General features: G+C 48.1%; 1 protein-coding gene across 3 annotated transcripts in view; it reads left to right on the top strand.

The window, feature by feature from the left end:
• Window positions 1-17,719, top strand: part of CCDC15 (coiled-coil domain containing 15) — a 48,903-nt gene extending 31,184 nt beyond the window's left edge. For all 3 annotated transcript variants that reach the window (XM_090027043.1, XM_090027044.1, XM_090027042.1), the window contains 3 exons: window positions 15,223-15,399; window positions 15,505-15,653; window positions 17,143-17,719. In XM_090027043.1, the coding sequence (XP_089883169.1) occupies window positions 15,223-15,399; window positions 15,505-15,653; window positions 17,143-17,264 (448 nt within the window). In that variant the 3' untranslated portion in view covers window positions 17,265-17,719. The remainder of the gene's footprint in view (window positions 1-15,222; window positions 15,400-15,504; window positions 15,654-17,142) is intronic.
• The last annotated feature ends 945 nt before the right edge of the window (window positions 17,720-18,664 follow it).

Here is an 18,664-nt window from a genome sequence, read left to right as displayed (position 1 = left end):
AAGTCGAAAATGACCTATCCACCACCACTCTCTGGGTGTGGCCCTCCAGCCAGTTGGCGACCCAATTGACTGTGTGGGTGTCGACACCACAGTCGCCCAATTTCTTAATGTGAATGGGGTGAGAGACAGTGTTGAAGGCCTTCCGAAAGTCCAGGAAGACAATGTCCACTGCTACCCCTGCGTCTAAGGATTTGGTGATCTGGTCATAGAAGGCTACCAGGTTGGTTTGACAGGACCTGCCGCTAATGAACCCGTGCTGGTTGCCTGTAAGCATAATCTCCCCTGCTGGCCTCTTGTGGATATGCGCCAGAATAATTTTCTCAAAAAGCTTGCCCAGGATCGAGGTAAGACTAACTGGCCTATAGTTTCCCGGGTCCTCCTTCCTCCCCTTTTTGAAGATGGGAACCACACTGGCCCTCTTCCAGTCCTCTGGCACCACACCAGAGCACCACGAGTGCTCATAAAGCCGTGCCAGGGGTCCCACAATGACCTCAGCTAATTCCCTCAGTACTCGAGGGTGGAGATCATCTGGACCACCTGATTTGAATACATCCAGTCCCTCCAGAAGTTCCGTAACTAGTTCCTCACAAACCCTTGGCCTAGGTGCACCTCCCCTGGGATCTAAGGGGGGCCCAGAGTTGGGGGTGACTGTTCCGGTCCCTGCTTAGGAAAATGGAGGCAAAGAAATAGTTAAGTATATTGGCTTTGTTGTCTGGTGTGATGACCAAATTTCCTAGCGTGTCCTGCAGGGGCCCCACATTACCCAGAACCTTCTTTTTACGCCCTATGTGTTTAAAAAAGGACTTCTTGTTGTCGTTGTTGCGGGAAGCTAGTCCCAGTTCCATCTCCACCTTGGACTTCCTGACTGCCCCCCTGCATCCCCAAGCAACTGCAATATAGTCCTCCCTGGTGATGGCCCCTCCCTTCCATTTGGTGTATGCCTCCCTTTTTGCTAGGAGACATTCCCAGATGCTTTTGGTGAGCCATGGGGGCTTATGTGCCCTCCTGCTCCCCTTGATTCGTGTTGGGATTACCTCCCTTTGGGCTTGGAGGATCATCTCCTTAAGGAGCGACCACTCTCCTTGGACACCTGGCTCCCCTCCCCTCCGGGACCTCAGTGCTTCCCCAGCTATTCTCCTTAGCTCATTGAAGTCTGCCCTCCTGAAATCTAGGGCTGCTGCCTTGCTGTAGGCCTTTGCCACCTTGCACTGGATGGTGAATTCCAGCAGATGATGATCACTGTCGCCCAGGTGGTTGAGGACCCGCAGCCCCCTCACCAGGTCATCACCCGTGGCCAGCACCAGATCCAACAAGGCGTCTCCCCTGGTGGAGCTGTGCACCCCCTGGGTTAGATGGAGGTCCTGCATTCTCGCTTGGAACTTATGTGAGCGGTCAGACCTGGCTGACTGCTCTTCCCAGCAGATGTCTGGAAAGTTCAGGTCCCCCATGACGACCACATCCTTTGACTTCACTACCTCTGTGACCTGACTCTCAAGCTTCTCCACATACTTTTTGAATTGTGGAGCCCAAAACTGGACGCAGTACTCCAGCTGTGGCCTCACCAAGGCCTAGTACAAGGGGAGAATGACGTCCCAGGATTTGCTTGAAAAGCATCTATGGATGCATGCCAGTGTTTTGGTCACCTTATTAGCCGCAGCATCAACATTGCAGGCTCATGTTCATCTTGTGGTCAGTGATGACCCCCAAGTCTCTTTCTTCTGTAGCGCTAGCCAGCGTAGCACTGCCAAGCCTATAAGGATGCAGCAGGTTTTTCCTCCCAAGGTGGAGAACCTTGCATTTTTCAGTGCTAAACACCATCAGGTTCTCGTCCGCCCATTTGCTGAGCCTGTCCAGGTCAGCCTGGATCGCCCTCCTGTCTTCTGGTGTGGATGCTTTGCCCCAACATTTGGTGTGATTGGTGAGCTTGGCCAGTCCGTTTCTGACTTGAATGTTCACATCATTAACAAAGATGTTGAACAATATGGGTCCAAAGACAGAGCCTTGGGGGACCCCACTGGTCACCAGGCACCATGACAATGGACTTCCGTCAATTACTACCTTCTGGGTCCATCCAAGGAGTCAACTTCCCAGCCAGCAGATCATGGTGGACCCAAGGCCACAATCGGCCAGTTTCACTAAAAGGTGATCATGGGATACCAGATTAAAGGTTTTTTTGAAGTCAAGATATATGACATCAATCTCTCCTCCCTTGTCCAGGTGATAGGCTCCTTCAGCCTGTCCTTGTGCGACTTGCCTTCCAAGCCCTTTGTTGCCCACCTCTGGACCCTTCCAACCTCTCCATATCCTTTTAAAAATGTGGAGCCCAAAACTGCACACAGTACTCCAGGTAAGGCCTAACCAGTCCTGAGTACAGAGGCCCTATCTCAGAGGTAGGCAACGTTTTTTGACCAGAGTGCCAAAAAAACCACAAAGTCTGCTTTGGAAGGTACTGGAGTGCCAGCATGCCAAAAAAACAAAATGCGGGGGCGGGCGGGGTGGTAGTACATGGCAGGACACACTAGTGCATGTGTAGTCACGTGCATGGAGCTGATGCCGGAGCTGTGGAGCCCAGCACAGCTGTTTGCAGCCTGGTTGCTACAGCTGCCTAGAGCCCAGGCTGGCTACAAACAGCTGCACCAGGCTCTGGAACCCCACCCTCAGCTCTGTGCCAGCAGTGGGGGAGACCGGGGTTAAGCTGCCTCAGGCCCCCATCCCTCCCCTGGTGCTCTGAGACGTGCATGCACACGCTGGTACAGAGCTGATGCTGGAGTCCGGCACAGCTGTTTGCTGCCTGCTTGCTGCACCCAGCCTCGGCTCTGGGTAGTTGTTGCCAAGCATGGAGCCTGGGCTGCTTGCAGCTTCCCAGCCGCCTGCTGGGAGCAGCCCGGGCTCCGGGGTTGGCAGGAACTACCCAGAGCTGAGGCTGGGGGTGGCGTGCCAAGCAAAATGGCCTCGCATGCCATGCTCGGCACGTGTGCTGGGGATTGCTAACCCCTGCCCTATCACCTCCTGTGTCTTGCACCTAATGCTTGTTGATGTAACCTAAAACTACATTTGCCTTTTTTGCACCTGTAGACTCATACTGCAGACTCATACTGAGCCTGTGATCTATCAAAACTTCCAGATCCTTTTCCATAATGCTGCCATCCAGCCCCATGTCACCTATTTTGTATTTGTGTTTTTGATTTACTCTTCCTGGCGTATAGCGTCTTGCATTTGTCAGTGGTGAACTTTATCTTGTTGGCTCTAGCTTAGCTTTCCAGGTGTGAAGATCCTTCTGAATTGTGCCTCCCATCCTCCAATGTGTTCACAGTCCTTCTTAGTTTTGTGTTGCTTAAAGAGGGAGACAAACAGCCTAGAGTAGTAGAACTACTTTGGAAAAGAGACCACTCAAGGCGATTGCAAGAGCCTGGAGACAAGCTTTTTTCTTGTGGCCATAGGGCACAGGGCTAGGAGTAGTGGCCTCAAGTTGCACCAGAGGAAATTTTAAGTTGGAAGTCAGAAAGAACTTTCTGACTATCTAGAGAAATTGTAGGATCTTCATCCTTAGAAATTTTCGAGAGCAGACATTTATCTGGGATAGTTTAGTCAGGATGACCCTGCCTTAAGCAGGAGGCTGGACTAGGTTAATTTGAGGTCCCTTCCAGCCCTACTTTCATGTGATCATATTATTTCTTGATCTTTTGGGATTACCAGGGAAACCTATAAAGGCTCAAGGCATGATTATTCAGCATTTGTCCACTAAAACAGTTGGTCCTTTTCCCATACCTCTCCCATGCACCATGAGCATTCTGTTCTCCTTGGGTCATCAGCATGCCTGCTGGAGCCTGCATCAGCATGAGTCCAGAACCCAGAGTGTGAATGTCACTGCCACTTGCCCCCATACCCTTGCTTGTCACCCAGTTCAGCAGCAGGGGGGTGGGGGGGTAGGGAGGGAGAGGGGGAGGTGGAGAGCAGCAGTGCCATTCTCCCCCTTGGATTCCTGAGTTGGGACAACTCAGGCTCAAGAGCAGGAGTGGGCAAAATGGTGGATCTGGCCAGTGGCCCGACTCCATTTCCAACTAGCCCCTGGCTGGGGCCAGTTTCCATGGAGACCCCAGCAGCAGCCAAGCTGTGATAGCATAAGGCTGGGGTTTCTGTGGAGACCAGTCCCAGGAGGGCACATGGCAGGGCACACAGCTGCTCTGGAGCCAGAGCCACTGCGGTGTGACAGCATGGTCTAGAGCCAGGGCAAAGCCACGATCTGCAGCCTGCAAGCTCCAAGCAGAGATGTGCAGGCAGTGGATCGTGGCTCTGCCCTGGCTCTTTGCAGCAGTGACAACACAGTCTGGAGCCAGGGCAGAGCCATGATCCACTGCCTGCACACTCCTGCCCAGGGTGCACAGGCTGCAGATTGCAGCTCTGGCCTGTCTGGACCATGCTGTCACCACTATAAAATCTGAGCCTGGCTCCGAAGCAGCTGCCCATGCTGCAGCACACCCTGCTAGCAGGGGCAGTGCTAGGGAAGGGCTTGGGGGAGCTATAGACACCCAGAAATTCCCTGTAGCCCCCCGTAGTTGCCCCTCTCAGTGGTGCTGCCCTGCTGCCCATCCTGCATAGGCAGCTGCAGCTGAGCCCACCCTACTTCCACCTGCAGCACAACCCCCCGTCAGTCCTCCTACCAGGAAGACAGTGGTGCTGCTGGGGCCTGTCTCCACAGAAACCCCAGCCCCATGCTATCACAGCACGGCTGCTGCTGTGGTCTCTCTGGAAACTGGCCTCAGTCACGCAGACAAGGGCTGCTGGGAAATGGAGTCCACTGCTGGCTGCATCTAGCCCATGGACTGAACTTTGCCCACCCCTGCTCCAGAGGCCAGTGAGCTCAGAGAATTCATTGTGCATGTGCTGCACTGCTGAAGGGATGTATGTCTGACTTCTGCTGCTGGTCCATATGAACCCTACATATGGCACTGTTTCTTCCCTCCTGTTCAGTTCTTGCTGCCTTGGTCAGCTATGTTATGCTTCTGGTGCCTGTAAATTCATTGAGCCTTGACATATTCTCCTCACAATGGTATTGTGTCCAACACAGTCATTTAGCTTTCTCTCCCCTGTTCCACTGGCACAGCCTTAAATAAGTTTTCAACATCATCCTTGTGAAAAACACCAATTCTGACACTAGTTGGCTACTACTGCCATGTTACATGCAACCGCAAGGCTTGCTGCATTGTTGCAGAACATCCTATGGGACTAACCACTGTCTCAGTGGCATACAAGCTATCCCATTCTACCAGTCTGGCCTGTTTGACCTTGAACCTGCTAGCAGGCCCTGTGTAACCTGGCAAACTAGGTTTAGCTCTTGGTTCCTCCATGTCATATTTCCTGTTAATGTTGAGTTATCTTAGTTTCTCTCCAGACCACTAAAAACACTGATCCCTAACAAGAGACTCTTGGGAACCTTCTTCCCAGGCACCACTTGATACAATTGTGGCTTCTAGGCTTGAAGAGTTGCTTACGCACTCATAATCTCCCTGGAGGAGATTTGATTATTATTTCTTGATTCCTAAGAGAAAAGTCCAAAATCAGTTGCCTTCCTCCTTAAGAAGGCTTAACGTTTACTTTTGTTCACAAACTCAAGTTCAAGATGGTCACCCTTGGAAAGCATTATTCTGTTCTTATATGTGAAGGAATGATTTGCATCTCTTTCAACACAGAACATTTACTTCAATATGGCTGTATGACTTGCAGTTTTTGTCATTCACAACCATCACCTATACAAGGTCCTGTGCTTTGGCCTCTCTGTGGCCCCAAGTATCTTCACCAAGGTCCTTTTGGTGATAGCCCCAAAGGGAGGCAGAGAATCAATCTACTCTTATCTCAACAAATGATTATTAGGAGGAGCTGCCTTCAGACAAAAACAGCCAAATGACAGTAAGCCCATTCCAGTCTTTAGGACTGATGTCATGGTGCGTGTGTGCTATAGACCACCAGACCAAGTGGATGAGGCTTTCTTCAAACATCTAGCAGAAGCTTCCTGATCACAGGCCCTGGTTCTTATGGGGGACTTAAATCACTCTGACATCTGGTGGAAGAGAATACGGCAGTGCACAGGCAATCCAGGAAGTTTTTGGAGAGTACTGGGGGCAACTTCCTGGTGCAAGTGTTGGAGAGGCCAACTAGGGGTCATGCTCTTCTTGACCTGCTGCTCACAAACAGTTCCTGCGGAGAGGAAGGAAGAACAGCAGCAGAGTAAGGACCCTGAACTTTAGAAAAGAGACTTAGACTCAGGGACCTGATGGGCAGGATCCCCTGGGAGGCCAGTCCTGAGGAAGAAAGGAGCCCAGAAGAGCTGGTTGTATTTAAAAAAAAGCCTTACTAAGGGTGCAAGACAGGAAGACTAGTAAGTATGGCAAAAGGCTAGTTTGTCTAAGCAGGGAACTCCTCAGTGGGCTAAAACACAAAAAGGAAGTTTACAAGAAGTGGAAGCTTGGGCAAAGGACTAAGGAAGAGTACAAGAGTATTGCTTGGGCATGCAGGGTTGAAGTCAGGAAGGCCAAAGTGCAACTGGAGTTGCAGCTAGCAAGGGATGTGAAGGGTAACAAGAAGGGTTTCTACAAGTAACAAGAGGAAGATGAGGGAAAGTTCAGGTCCCTTACTAAGTTGGGAAGGCAATCTAGTCGCAGAGAATGCAGAACAGGCTGAAGGGCTTGGTGCTTTTTTAACTTTAGTCTTCACAGGCAGGTCAGCTCCCAGACTACTGCACTGGGCAGCACAGCTTGAGGAGGAGGTGAGAAGCCAACAGTGGTGAAAGAACAGGTTAGGGACTATTTATAAAAGCTGGACTTGTAAAAGTCCATGAGGCTGGTCACAATGCACCCGAGGGTGCTGAGGAAGTTGGCTGATGTGATTGCAGAGCCGCTGGCCATTACCTTGAAAACTTGTGGCAACTGGGAGAGTTCCCAGGTGATTGGAAAAGGGCAAATATGGTGCCCATCTTTAAGAAAGGGAAGGAGGATCTGGAGAACTACAGACCGGTCAGCCTCACCTCTGTCTCTGGAAAAGTCACAGAGCAGGTCTGCAAGGAATCCAGTTCTAAGCAGTCAGAAGAGGTGGTGGTAATTAGGAAGAGTCAGCATTGATTTATCAAGGGTCACATTATGCCTGACTAACCTGATTGCCTTCTACGATGAGATGACTAGCTTTTTAAATGGGGGAGGAGCACTAGATGTTATATACCTTGACTTAGGCAAAACATTTGATGCAGACAGCATTCTCCGATAGCATTCTAACAACATTCTCACAAGCAAGCTAAGGAAGTACGGGTTGGATGAATATAGGTTTTTTTTATGCATAAGGTGGATAAGAAACTAGCTGGATTGTCAGGCTCAAAGGGTAGTGATCAATAGCTCAATGTCTAGTTGGCAGCTGATCTGAAGTAGAGAGTTCCAGCAGTTGGTCATGGGGCCAGTTTTGTTCAGTATATCTATTAGTGACTTGGAAGGTGGGAGGGAGTGCACCCTCAGCAAGCTTACAGATAACACCAAAGGCGTGGGAGTAGTAGATATACTGGAGGATAGGGCTAGGATTCAGAGACACCTTTACAAATTGGAGGATTGGACCAAAAGAAGTTTCATGAGGTTCAATGAGGAAAAGTCCTATACTTAGGACAGGAAAGTCCCATGTAGCCATACAGGCTGGGGACTGACTGGCTAAGCATTAGCTCTGCAGAAAAGGACCTGGGGGTTTCATTGGACAATAAGTGGTATATAAGCCAGCAGTGTCTCCTTGTTGTGAAGACGTCTGCCAGCATACTGGCGTAGGAGTGTTGCCAGTAGATCGAGGAAAGCGATTATTCCCCTCTGCTTGGTACCAGTGAGGCTCATCTGGGGTACTGCATCCAGTTTTGAGCCCCCTGCTACAGAAAGAATGTGGACAAATTGGAGACAGTCCAGTGGAAGGCAATGAAAATGATTAGGGGCTGGACCACATGACTTCTCAGGAGAGCCTGGGGGAATTGGATTTATTTAATCTGGAGAAGAGAAGGCTGAGGTGGGTATTTAATAGCAGCCTTTAAACTACATGAAGGGTGGTTTCAAAAAGAATGGAGTCTGACTGTTCTTAGTGGTGTCAGATAACAGAATCAGGAGCAATGGATGCCTCTAGCTGTGTGGGACATCTGCTCCGGCACACTAACTACAGCGTGTTGGAGCAGACTCTGATTATTTGAGTCTGCTGGATAATGCTAATTAGCATGTGCCAACAGCCTAAGCATCTCATGTATTCAGCATCCCTGCACTTCAAAATGGTGGCAGGGACACTTAACTAGAGCTTTAGGTAAAGCACCCCTGCCGCTGTTTTGAAGCACAGGACACTGAATACACATGACTCTGCCGACACTTTAATTAGTGGCTCACAAGAGCATGGAAAGCAGCTTCCTCCCTGCCCTCCTCTCCAAAAGTGGCTTCCCCCCTGCCCGCAAGCATGTGCAAAGACACCCACTGGTTTCCAGTTGCAGCAAGGGAAGTTTAGGTTAGATATTAGGAAAAACTTTCTCACTAGCAGAATAGTAAAACACTAGAACAGGTTACCCAGAAAGGTTGTAGAATCTCTATCCTTAGAGGGTTTTAATACCTAAGCCTTGGCTGAGATGATCTAGTTGGGCATGGTCCCGCTTTAAGCAAGAGATTGGACTAGATGACCTCCTGAGGTCCCTTCTAACTCTAATTTTCTATGATTCTATGGTTGTCAATCTGGAAAAACCAAAGCTGGTCTTCATATGAAGACTTTGCTTTATAGGAGCCATCCATGACTTTGTGCTAGCAAAAGTTTCTCTCTCTCAAGGCTGCTACTAGCTAAGGGAGCTCATCATTTTGGTCAAGATGGTGTACAACAACAACAGAAAGGACTTGCTTCTCCATTACTAGATTCTTGGTCTCTCATCTTTCATGATTGTACACCAAGGTGGGCAAAACGGCAGATCTGGACAGCAGCTAGGTTGCATTTCCCAGCAGCCCCTGCCCACGTCACTGAAGCCAGTTTCCATGAAGACCCCAGTAGCAGTGGCACCATGACAGTGTGGGGCCAGGGTTTCCTTGGAAACTGGCCTCAGCTGTGCTGGTAGGGTGCACAGCTGGGTGGGGAGCTGCTCTGGGGCCAGGGCTGGGATCTTGCAGTAGTGATGATAGCACCACTGTCCAGCAGATAGTGCTTAGGGATTGTTAAAGCACAATTAAGCCTTAAATGGAACATGAAATACAAACACAGACAACTCAGTGTCCTAAAATCAATCTAACTTTATTAGTACAACAAGTATTATCTTAGCAGTTTCTATATTCAGAGAGAGAAAAACACTTAGTACAATTATCTCACCCAATCCCAGATGTTATTTTGCTCAACAGTAAAGACTGCCACTCAGTTCCTGAAGCAAAGGGTGCTGAAGCATTGGCTGGGCGTTGAAAGATGGATTTATGATGACGATGATGACTACAATGCTTAACTTTCTTGCTCCCCACTTTTAGGCTTTTCTTTAACTTGACTCTTTTCATGACTCCTTGCTTTCAGATTGGTCTCTCTGCAATCAGCATAGCGTCCCTATTTTATCCTGTCAGCTTATTCCTTTGTTCAACAGACCCATCATGAGCACACCTCTTAATTTGGCCATTTCCCAGTATTTTACTTTGGGCATTGTCCATTGATCTCCTTTATCACTTTTTATTAACATAGCCAATCATTTAATCCCTTTGGTTCAGCTGGTTAGTGCCAAGTTCAGTTAATTTGAGCTAGTAACAAAACTATTGTTATGTTGTGTTAGAAAAACTTCTCACGGTGGTAGAAAAGGAAAGAAACATCATGCAAACAAACTCAAGGCCACAAGCTGATTACAAGAGGCAAGGCCAGCTGATATTGAAAACACCAGCAGAATGAAAAGTTCAGATAACAATGAAGCTATACAGAACTTTAGGCTGAATATAAAAGAAAACTTCAAACAATACTATAATTCAGTACTCTAGAAATGGGTGCAACTTTAAGCATAAAATATGACAAGCTACCCTAAGTGACAGCGTGGTCTGGAGCCAGGGCACAGATGCAATCCACTGCTTCTACCACACCCCTTGTTCAGGACTTGCAGACAGTGGATCAGTTCTGCCCTAGTTCCAAACCATGCTGTCACTGCTGGAAGATCCCAGCTCTGGAGCAGCTCCATACCCAGCTGCGCCCCCTGTCTGTGCTTCTGGGGCCAGTCTCTATGGAAACCAGTCAGTGACCCAGCAGGGGCTGCTGGGAAATGGGGTGTACTGTGGGCTTGTTCTGGCCCATTAGTTGGACTTTGCTCGTCCATGTTGTACACCATCCTTCACCTCTGGGACTTACAAACCTGGATGGGTGTGTGCTACTCTCTTTGGACATGATTGACATAGAACTTGGTATTGTTCTTGGTTGAAAAATCTGGCAAGTCTTTGACAGGAGTCATATATTTACGCTCTTTTTCTCCCTGTGCATAAAAACTGTAATAAGCAGTTCTTGGCTGGGCTGGGGATAACAGACCTGAGATCAACAGGTGCAAGGTCCCTGGGTTCCAGAGGAGATGAACCTCCAGATTTGATCAACTGGAACTGTAGGCAATATAGAGAGCATGCAGGGTCTTCCTTGCACATAATTCAGGGGTGACATCTGTGCCCCCTACCCCCCAGCCCTCAACAGCTCACCAAAACTCCTAAAGTGATCCTCCAGCCCAAGGAATTTTCTGCATTTCACCTGTCAGTCAGTAGACCACAGATGTTGTCTCTTCCAACAGCTATCAGGTTTCTTAGGGGCATAACTAAGGTTTTTTTTCCCACATGAGGAACCCATTTCTACAATGAATGTACTATAGGACAGCCAAAGTGGAACTACCCTCAGTGATGTGGCAGATCAAGCAAATTTCTTAGCTTCCCACACTAAGTGTTTCCTTTAGACCTCTGCAGGACAGCCTTCTGGAATGTTATACGCATCTTATCAAAGCATCCCACCATTGTGGAAGCATCAAGGGCATGTGCTGCATTAAATAGGGTAGCTCCAAAGCAGTGACCAATAAGAAAGAGCAACTATGTATGCAGAGAGAGAGAAATTATTTACTAGTAACTAGTGTTCTTCAAGCTGTATTGTCCAAATTGCATCCTGCTCTCCTTTGCTTTCTTCTCTTCCTCAGAGTCCAATATACTGTAAGATGCTGCAGTTGAAAGGGAATTCCACAATGCCTTTTATCCCTTTGGTGCGAGGGCACAAAGAGAGGTAGAGCTGGAGTCCGCTCTATACCTACTGCTAAAGCAAAAAGCTTTTGAAATTAAGGAGCACAAAACACACCCAGAGTAGAAATGTGTATGGAGACAGTACATTTCAAAGAATACCAGTTACTGGGAAATAACTTCTCCTTAGCCAGTTTTCTAATTAGTTTTCTCTGACTTCTGTATGAGATAACATCTTTTTATGGCTGTGAATTTGGGGCTGGGGTAAGCAGGAAGAGGGCCTGCCAGCTGTAGACCCCTATTGGGCATGCATGTTGGCAGTGGAGTTAACTCCTTCACTACCCTTCACTCCACTGTCAGGCCTGGATCTGTTTTGCAAGACTTCTTGCAGTCTGGATGCAGCCCATGAGGATCCTCACAGTCCAGATCTAGCCCAGGACCACAAGTGAGATTTATACCCCAGACCTATACTGACCAAGGTTGTCAAACTTATCACCTCCTCTCTCCTTGAGATTACAAGTACTATTTTTCCCTAAAATCATACTGATTGGTAATAATTATATTAATATCCTTTAGTCACTTATTAATTTCTCAAATCGTAAGTTCCATTGTTTTACCCAAAACTGTTTAGCTACCAAAGCTTCTGAAGTTGGATTGAAAGAAGCTTTATATACTTGATTTATTGAACAGCTGCTAAGTAGGAAAGCAGTAGAAACAATGCTGTGGTGATATTTAAAGAGCCCAAAGGGAGAGAGAGGTCATATGGTATGTTATAAGGACTGCATCTAATAAATAGGGGATAAAGCTCAGTGTAAAATGCAGTCCAGACTGTAAGATCTGTTCATTGAGAAATGTTACCCCATGTATAGAAATGCAAAACTATAGAACTCTTGGTTCAGAGATGCTACCTTTTATTAGGCCAACTAAAAATCACAAGAAAATTATCTTTTTCTGTAAGCTTTAAGGCACACACACATCCATCTTCAGGTTCAGGGAAAATTAAAGATGGTAAAAAGTCCCCATAGATAGAAAGTAAACATCATTTTTACACAGCAGGGCTCGGTCCTCGGGCCCGCACTGTTCAACATCTTCATCAGTGATTTGGACGAGGGGGTAAAAGGCACCCTGTTCAAATTTGCTGATGACACTAAGATGTGGGGGGACGCGGGTACATTGGAAGGATGCAACAGGCTGCAATCAGACCTAGACAGGTTACAAGGGTGGGCGGACGAGAATAGGATGGGTTTCAACACAGACAAGTGCAAGGTGCTGCACCTCGGGAGGAACAACCGGCACCATACCTACAGGTTGGGGAACTCCCCTCTTGTCAGCATAGAGACGGAAAGGGATCTGGAGGTCATCATTGACTCCAAGATGAACATGGGCCGGCAGTGTGGAAAGGCAGTTAGGAAGGCCAACCGCACCTTGGCATGCATCCACAGATGCATCTCGAGCAGGTCCAAAGAGGTGATCCTCCCCCTCTGTGTGGCATTGGTCAGGCCGCAGCTGGAGTATTCCGTCCAGTTCTGGGCGCCACACTTCAAGAGGGATGTCGACAGCATGGAGAGGGTCCAGAGGAGGGCCACTCGTATGATCAGGGGACAACAGGGCAGGCCCTATGAGGAGAGGCTACGGGACCTGAACCTGTTCAGCCTCCAAAAGAGAAGAGTGAGGGGGGATCTTGTGGCCTGTTATAAAGTAGTCAGGGGGGATCAGCAGGCATTGGGGGAGTCACTGTTCCCCCGAGCACCGCCAGGAGTGACCAGGAATAACAGTCACAAGCTGGCAGAGGGTAGGTTTAGGTTAGATATCAGGAGGCGCGACTTCACGGTCAGGGCGGCTAGGGTCTGGAACCAACTTCCAAGAGAAGTGGTGCAGGCTCCTACCCGGGGGTGTTTAAGAGGAGGTTAGATGAACATCTTGCTGGGGTCATTTGACCCCAGTATTCTTTCCTGCCATGGCAGGGGGTCAGACTAGATGATCTGCTCAGGTGCCTTCTGACCCTAGAAACTATGAAACTATGAAATCAATACCTAAAAAAAACCTTCTTTCGCAGCAACCAAGAAATAAGCATATTGAAATACAGGCAGTCCTCAACTTACGACTCTTCGAATTATGACAAACAGCACTTAACAGCTGCGTCCAGATGGTAAGTCTGGTATGGTGGAGGGGAGAGGGAAGGGAAGGATGTGGGGGGGCAGATCAAGGTCCCCCACAGTGAGGGAGGAGTTAGGGCTGGGGGAAGTTGCTGGTCTGGCAGCTCCCACCACTTGTCCAGGAGGGCATGGCGGGGGGGGGGGGTGACCCTTGCATCTGTGCGGGGTGGGCAGGGCCAGGAGTGCACTGGGAGTGGGGACTAAGCCTTCTCGCCACTCGCCCAACTGGGGTGGGGTGGGTTGGGGCAGGCAAAGAACAAGGCTGCTGCGCAGCCTCTGGACGAGCAGCGCACGGTGGCAGGAACTACTGCCATGCCCCCCCCAGACGAGCCACAGCTCCGTCCCACACCCACCTTGCCCCAGCTGGGCGAGCGGCATAAGGGTATGGGGTATAATGTGCCTCCGGATTGGGGCAGGGCCAGGGCTGTGCCGAGCTGCACTCCAGTCGAGTGGTGGGACCTATGGAAGAGCTATGGCACCCTCCCCCATAGCCTCCACTCCACCTCCCCTCCACCCCCATGCCCTGCCACCTTTCACCTGCCTGGGGTAGGGCAGGCATGGGACAGAGCCCTGACTTGTCCAGGGGTGTAGGAGGGGTTCCCACTGCTGCACGCTGCTTGTCCAGAGGCAGCGCAGCAACCCCATCCCGCACCCACCCCACCTCACCCTGGCTGGCAAGTGGTGGAAGGGCATAGCCCCCACTCCCAGCACAGCTCAGTGCAGCCCTGGCCCTGCCTGTCCCACCCTACCCCATGCAGATCCGGGGGCACACCTCCCACCCCACATGCCCTCCCAGACAAGCAGCAGGAGCCACCAGATGAGCAGCTTACCCCAGCCCCTCCCTCACCATGGGGGGCCTTCATCTGCCCTCGCACACCCCTTCCTTTCCCCCTCCCCTTCTACCACACCAGACTTAACCAGCTGGACACAGCTGTATCCAGCGTCCTAAAGGAACCAATCCTCAATTTATAACAGTGTTCCCATAGGAAAATTCTTTCTGAATTATGATGTTTTGACTTAAGACAAGGTTTTGAGGAACCAATTGTGTCATAAGTCTGAGGACTGCCTGTATCTTAAGTGGCTTCTTGAACATGTGAGCTAATCTATCCATGAATTTTAGGATTCTGGGTGTCATACTTTCATATAGTTTCTGTCAAACAGGATTGTCCCTTTCTTTACACTGATGCCTTTACACTTCTTTAAATCAGCAGCTGGCAGCCTTTTAAGGCTGCAGTCCAGATTGACCCAGTTTGGATCAGAGGCAAGTAGAATCTCAAATGCTAGGACTCAGCAGCTTCTGCTGAGCTGGCTTGGAGAAGGTATTACCACCCTTTTCTCTATGCCTTGCCACTGCCACTTTTCCCTGGACCTGTGGCCACCACTTTTCTTATGACATGAGGGAAATGGCCACTGCCCCTGCTTTTCTCTGTATTGGCTTGGTGGAGAAAGTGATTGCTGCTAAAGTCCCCTATTGCCAAATGCCACTGAAGTCCCATGTCTGCAGGCTGGATCAAAAAGGCATGATGCTTTGCAGTGTAAGAAAGATCCAGAAGAGGAAAGCAGCTCTAACAAATCACAAGAGACAGACTTGTTTCCAAGCTTGTAATAGACACTGATACTACAGTTATACACAGTGCAGAATTAATCTACAGGTGACTATGGGCCTTTGGATAGACCAGCAGACTACAACATCTTGCAATGACTGTAGATCCAGCACCCCTGAGAGGAGAATGTTGTGTCATTCTAACAGTTTAGGGGGAACAGGATAAGTCCCTTGGGTGACCAGGAATTAGACAATACAGCTCAGACAATATGGCCATCCTCTCTCTCTTTGAAGGTCCAATGAAATCCATTTCTGTCCACAGAATTAAGAGAGAGAAGGAGCACCAGCGTCATGTGGAGGAGAAGAGGATTCAGGAGATGGCCTTCTGGAAAGATTCCTGCCCTAGTGAAAGAGCATGTGAAATACTGGCCCAGCTCAAGCTGGAGGAGCAAAGTGTGAAGAATAAGAAAAAGCAGCAGCAAAATAAAGAATACGTAAGGTAAGTTGATGGGCTTCTTTATTAGGTGCCCAACCTTGGGCATAGAGGCAGACTCTACAGCAGGGTCTTTCTATCAGAGGGAAATAAATGTATTTTATTTTTCAGATACATTGAAGCTTTAAGAGCCCAGATGAGGGAGAAGATGAAACTGTATAACATTGATTTGCCTCCATTGTGTTGCTGTGGGTCAGATTTCTGGGACTGTCATCCTGACACTTGTGCCAACAACTGTATGTTTTACAAAAACCACAAAGGTATGAATTCTTCTTTATAAGCAAGAGACAGCATAATCCCAGTAACAGAGAGCAGATATGTCAGAGTTTTGTAGGTAAACATCAGACAAAGCTAGGAGGTCTGTTCTCATAGTTTCAGGCTCCTGTCACCTACTGTTGTTCTGAAAAAATTTAAGGCCGTTGTAGCCATTAACTTATTCCAAACATGGTTCTGCTCAGACAGGCATGTGCATATAGACCCTTACAGGTACCACTGACCCATTTTAGTAGGCTTGTATTTGACTTTGCTACAGAGAGAGTTTATGATATTATACAGATGTTCAATGGACCTTGTTGAGCACCAAATGTTCATCTTGCTAGTACAGGACTAGAGAGATGACAACTCCAAGACCTAGGGAAACTTGGACATTCTATAGACTGCCCTCCACCAATTTTTTGCACCCGTTTCTTCAGGGATTTGCAGTTGTGACACCAAGGTTTAGGTGCATCCCTAGAGCAAGCCTTTGACCCATCTCTATTGCAGTCCGTAATGCTTTAATATTTAATAGGACTGGTATAATGCAAATGTGTTCTCTGTCATTGTGACCCTGGGTATAAGATATTCTGTATTCTCCTGTGGTTACTTTGAAAACAGAGCCAACCTGAGCAGGGTGCAGAGCCCAGGGCAAATCATCCCATGTGTGGCCCCGCCCCTGCTCCGATTCCATGGGCCCTGAGCCTGAAGAAGCTGCCACGGCGGGGGGCAGCAGCGGTGGGGGGGAGGGGGTAGCGGGTAGTGAGCGGCTGGATGTGGAGCCACTGCTGTGCCCAGTTCCATGCCGCCACTGCTCCACCCAGCTCCATGGGGCCCCCCAAAGCGCAGGGCCCTGGGTGGTCACCCCGATTCACACCCCACCCTCCCCCAGGGATGGCCCTGTATGAAAAGTATTAGTAGTGTTAGGGCCAGAAAATGCTCCCGTTTTAGTAGTTGGTGATCTGAGGAAACGCAGCCCTGAACACATGATCTGGCTTATTATAGTGAGCTGTGACCTTACTGTTCAGACTCTGGTCTTTAAATGCTTGTACACCACATAATAAATGCCATGTTCTTATTGTATGTGGAGACTGAAAATGAAAGAGCCCCATTAATTGCCTAGCCCCATGAGCATGCTTGCTTCTTCAGTGTTCCTCCTTCTGCACTGTCTCTATGTCCCACATTGAAGTTTGCCAAGCAACTGCTCTGCCCACACATTAGTGCTAAAAGTCTTTCATGTTGCTTAGTTATGCAGTAGCAAAAGCACATGACCACTCCGTTACCATGGATCTCATGGATTCCCCCCTTTGAGAATTATGTCCTTGGGAAAAATGCTGCTTCCTGTTTGTTAAGACATCTAGGTTCATTTCTTTTAATTCCTGCTGTAGTGAATAACTCTGAAAGCAACCCTCAGCTTTGTGGGAAGCTGGAGTGAATGCTAGGGTGCTAGTACTGAGTGTGAGTTTAATACTGTTACTCAACCCCTCTTCATTTCAGCTTATAGTCAAGCTCTGCAGTCTGTCATCTCCTCATGTGACACTTTGGATGGGAACTCAACCACAAGACTTGCAATCAACAGCTTTGCTGCTTTGCATGCACGTTCTTTGAAGAGTGTATGAAAGGTGTACTGGAATCAGCTTTTTCTAAATGTCTAGTCACAAACTCTTTTTTAAGCAGATATGTGGTCTGTGCACCATATCCTAGATGCTAGGAATAGAGTTATCCCAAAGTGTTTACTCCCAAAGTGTCCCAGAGTTATCCCAAAGTGTTTACTCTTCTCTTTGTTTACTGGCCCTTATCTAAATGTATTTTAAGTCCATTTCTACTAAATTCAAATTCAAATAAATTCGTATCTGTGTTTTTCTTTGGTGATCCATATAGAGTGAGCCTTCCAAAAACCCAGAATCAGCTTTACTTACTAGTAATACAGAAATTAGACATAAGGTGAATATAAGGTAGAAATAGATCAGTAACATGTTCTTTTCCTGCTACCCCCTCCACCTGTTCCCCCACAAGCACTAAATAGAACTCTCTCTGTTTGTCTGACTTCTGAATACACTGTTCCAAATTCTAAGGCTCTGTGGGATTCTTTTGTACTTACAGTCATTTATGCTGGAAATTTGTAAAAATTTTCCATAACAGATAGGCCCTAGAGCATAGTCCTAATATGATGCATTTTTCCTTCCCTGTCCCACATTCTCAACAATCCGTGTGCTATTCAAGTCTGTCTGATAGTCGCCTGCCTCTGGTTTTCAAAAAAACTGAACTGCTTAGAAAAGAGATTGTGCAAGTTTGTCCCCTCGAAGAAAAACATTTGGGGAGTGAGAAAGTGGCTGTTTACAAATAAAAGAAACCACACAGTCCTGCATGATATTTGTTCCACATTTTTTGCGTGGAATCATAGGAAAATTAGACTGGAATGGACCTCAGGAAACCACCTAGTCCAGCCCTCAGCTTAAGGTGGGATCATCCCTGGCTAAACCATCCTAGCCAAGTGTCTGTCTAACCTGCTGTTGAAAATTTCCAGGGATGAAGATGCTACAGTTTCCCTGGGGAGACTGTTCCAGTGCTTGACTGCCCTGATAGTGAAAACAGTCTTCCTGGTCTTCAACTTAAACTTCTGCTACAGTTTGCTTCTAGTCCTGGCCCTTTCCATGACAAAGAAAAGTCTCCTTCCATATGTTTTATAATAGTCCTTCAGGTATTTGAAGGCTATAATCAAATCCTCCTTCCATTTTCTTTTCTCCAAACTAAATAATTCTAGTTCATTCAACCTTTCCCCATAATGTGCTTTTGGATTTTTCCTTCTACTAGATTATGTCAGTAATGAGATTTCTGGACTGGGTTTTCTTTTGAGTCCTGTGTTTTCTCATTCTGCCCTATGGAAGTTGCTCTGTCAAAGTAAGAATCTAGAATAGCCAGGACCTGCACTAAAAGATGTGCTTCCCAGCAGAGTTGTGGTCAGCTCCTGTTGACAGTGTACAATAAGTGTGCATCTCCCATGCTTTCTCCAGCCCAT

The sequence above is a fragment of the Crocodylus siamensis genome, chromosome 14, assembly GCF_052110815.1.
Source record: "Crocodylus siamensis isolate JL-2025a chromosome 14, ASM5211081v1, whole genome shotgun sequence".
NCBI lineage: Eukaryota > Metazoa > Chordata > Crocodylia > Crocodylidae > Crocodylus > Crocodylus siamensis.
This window is presented reverse-complemented; position numbering and strand designations above follow the sequence as displayed.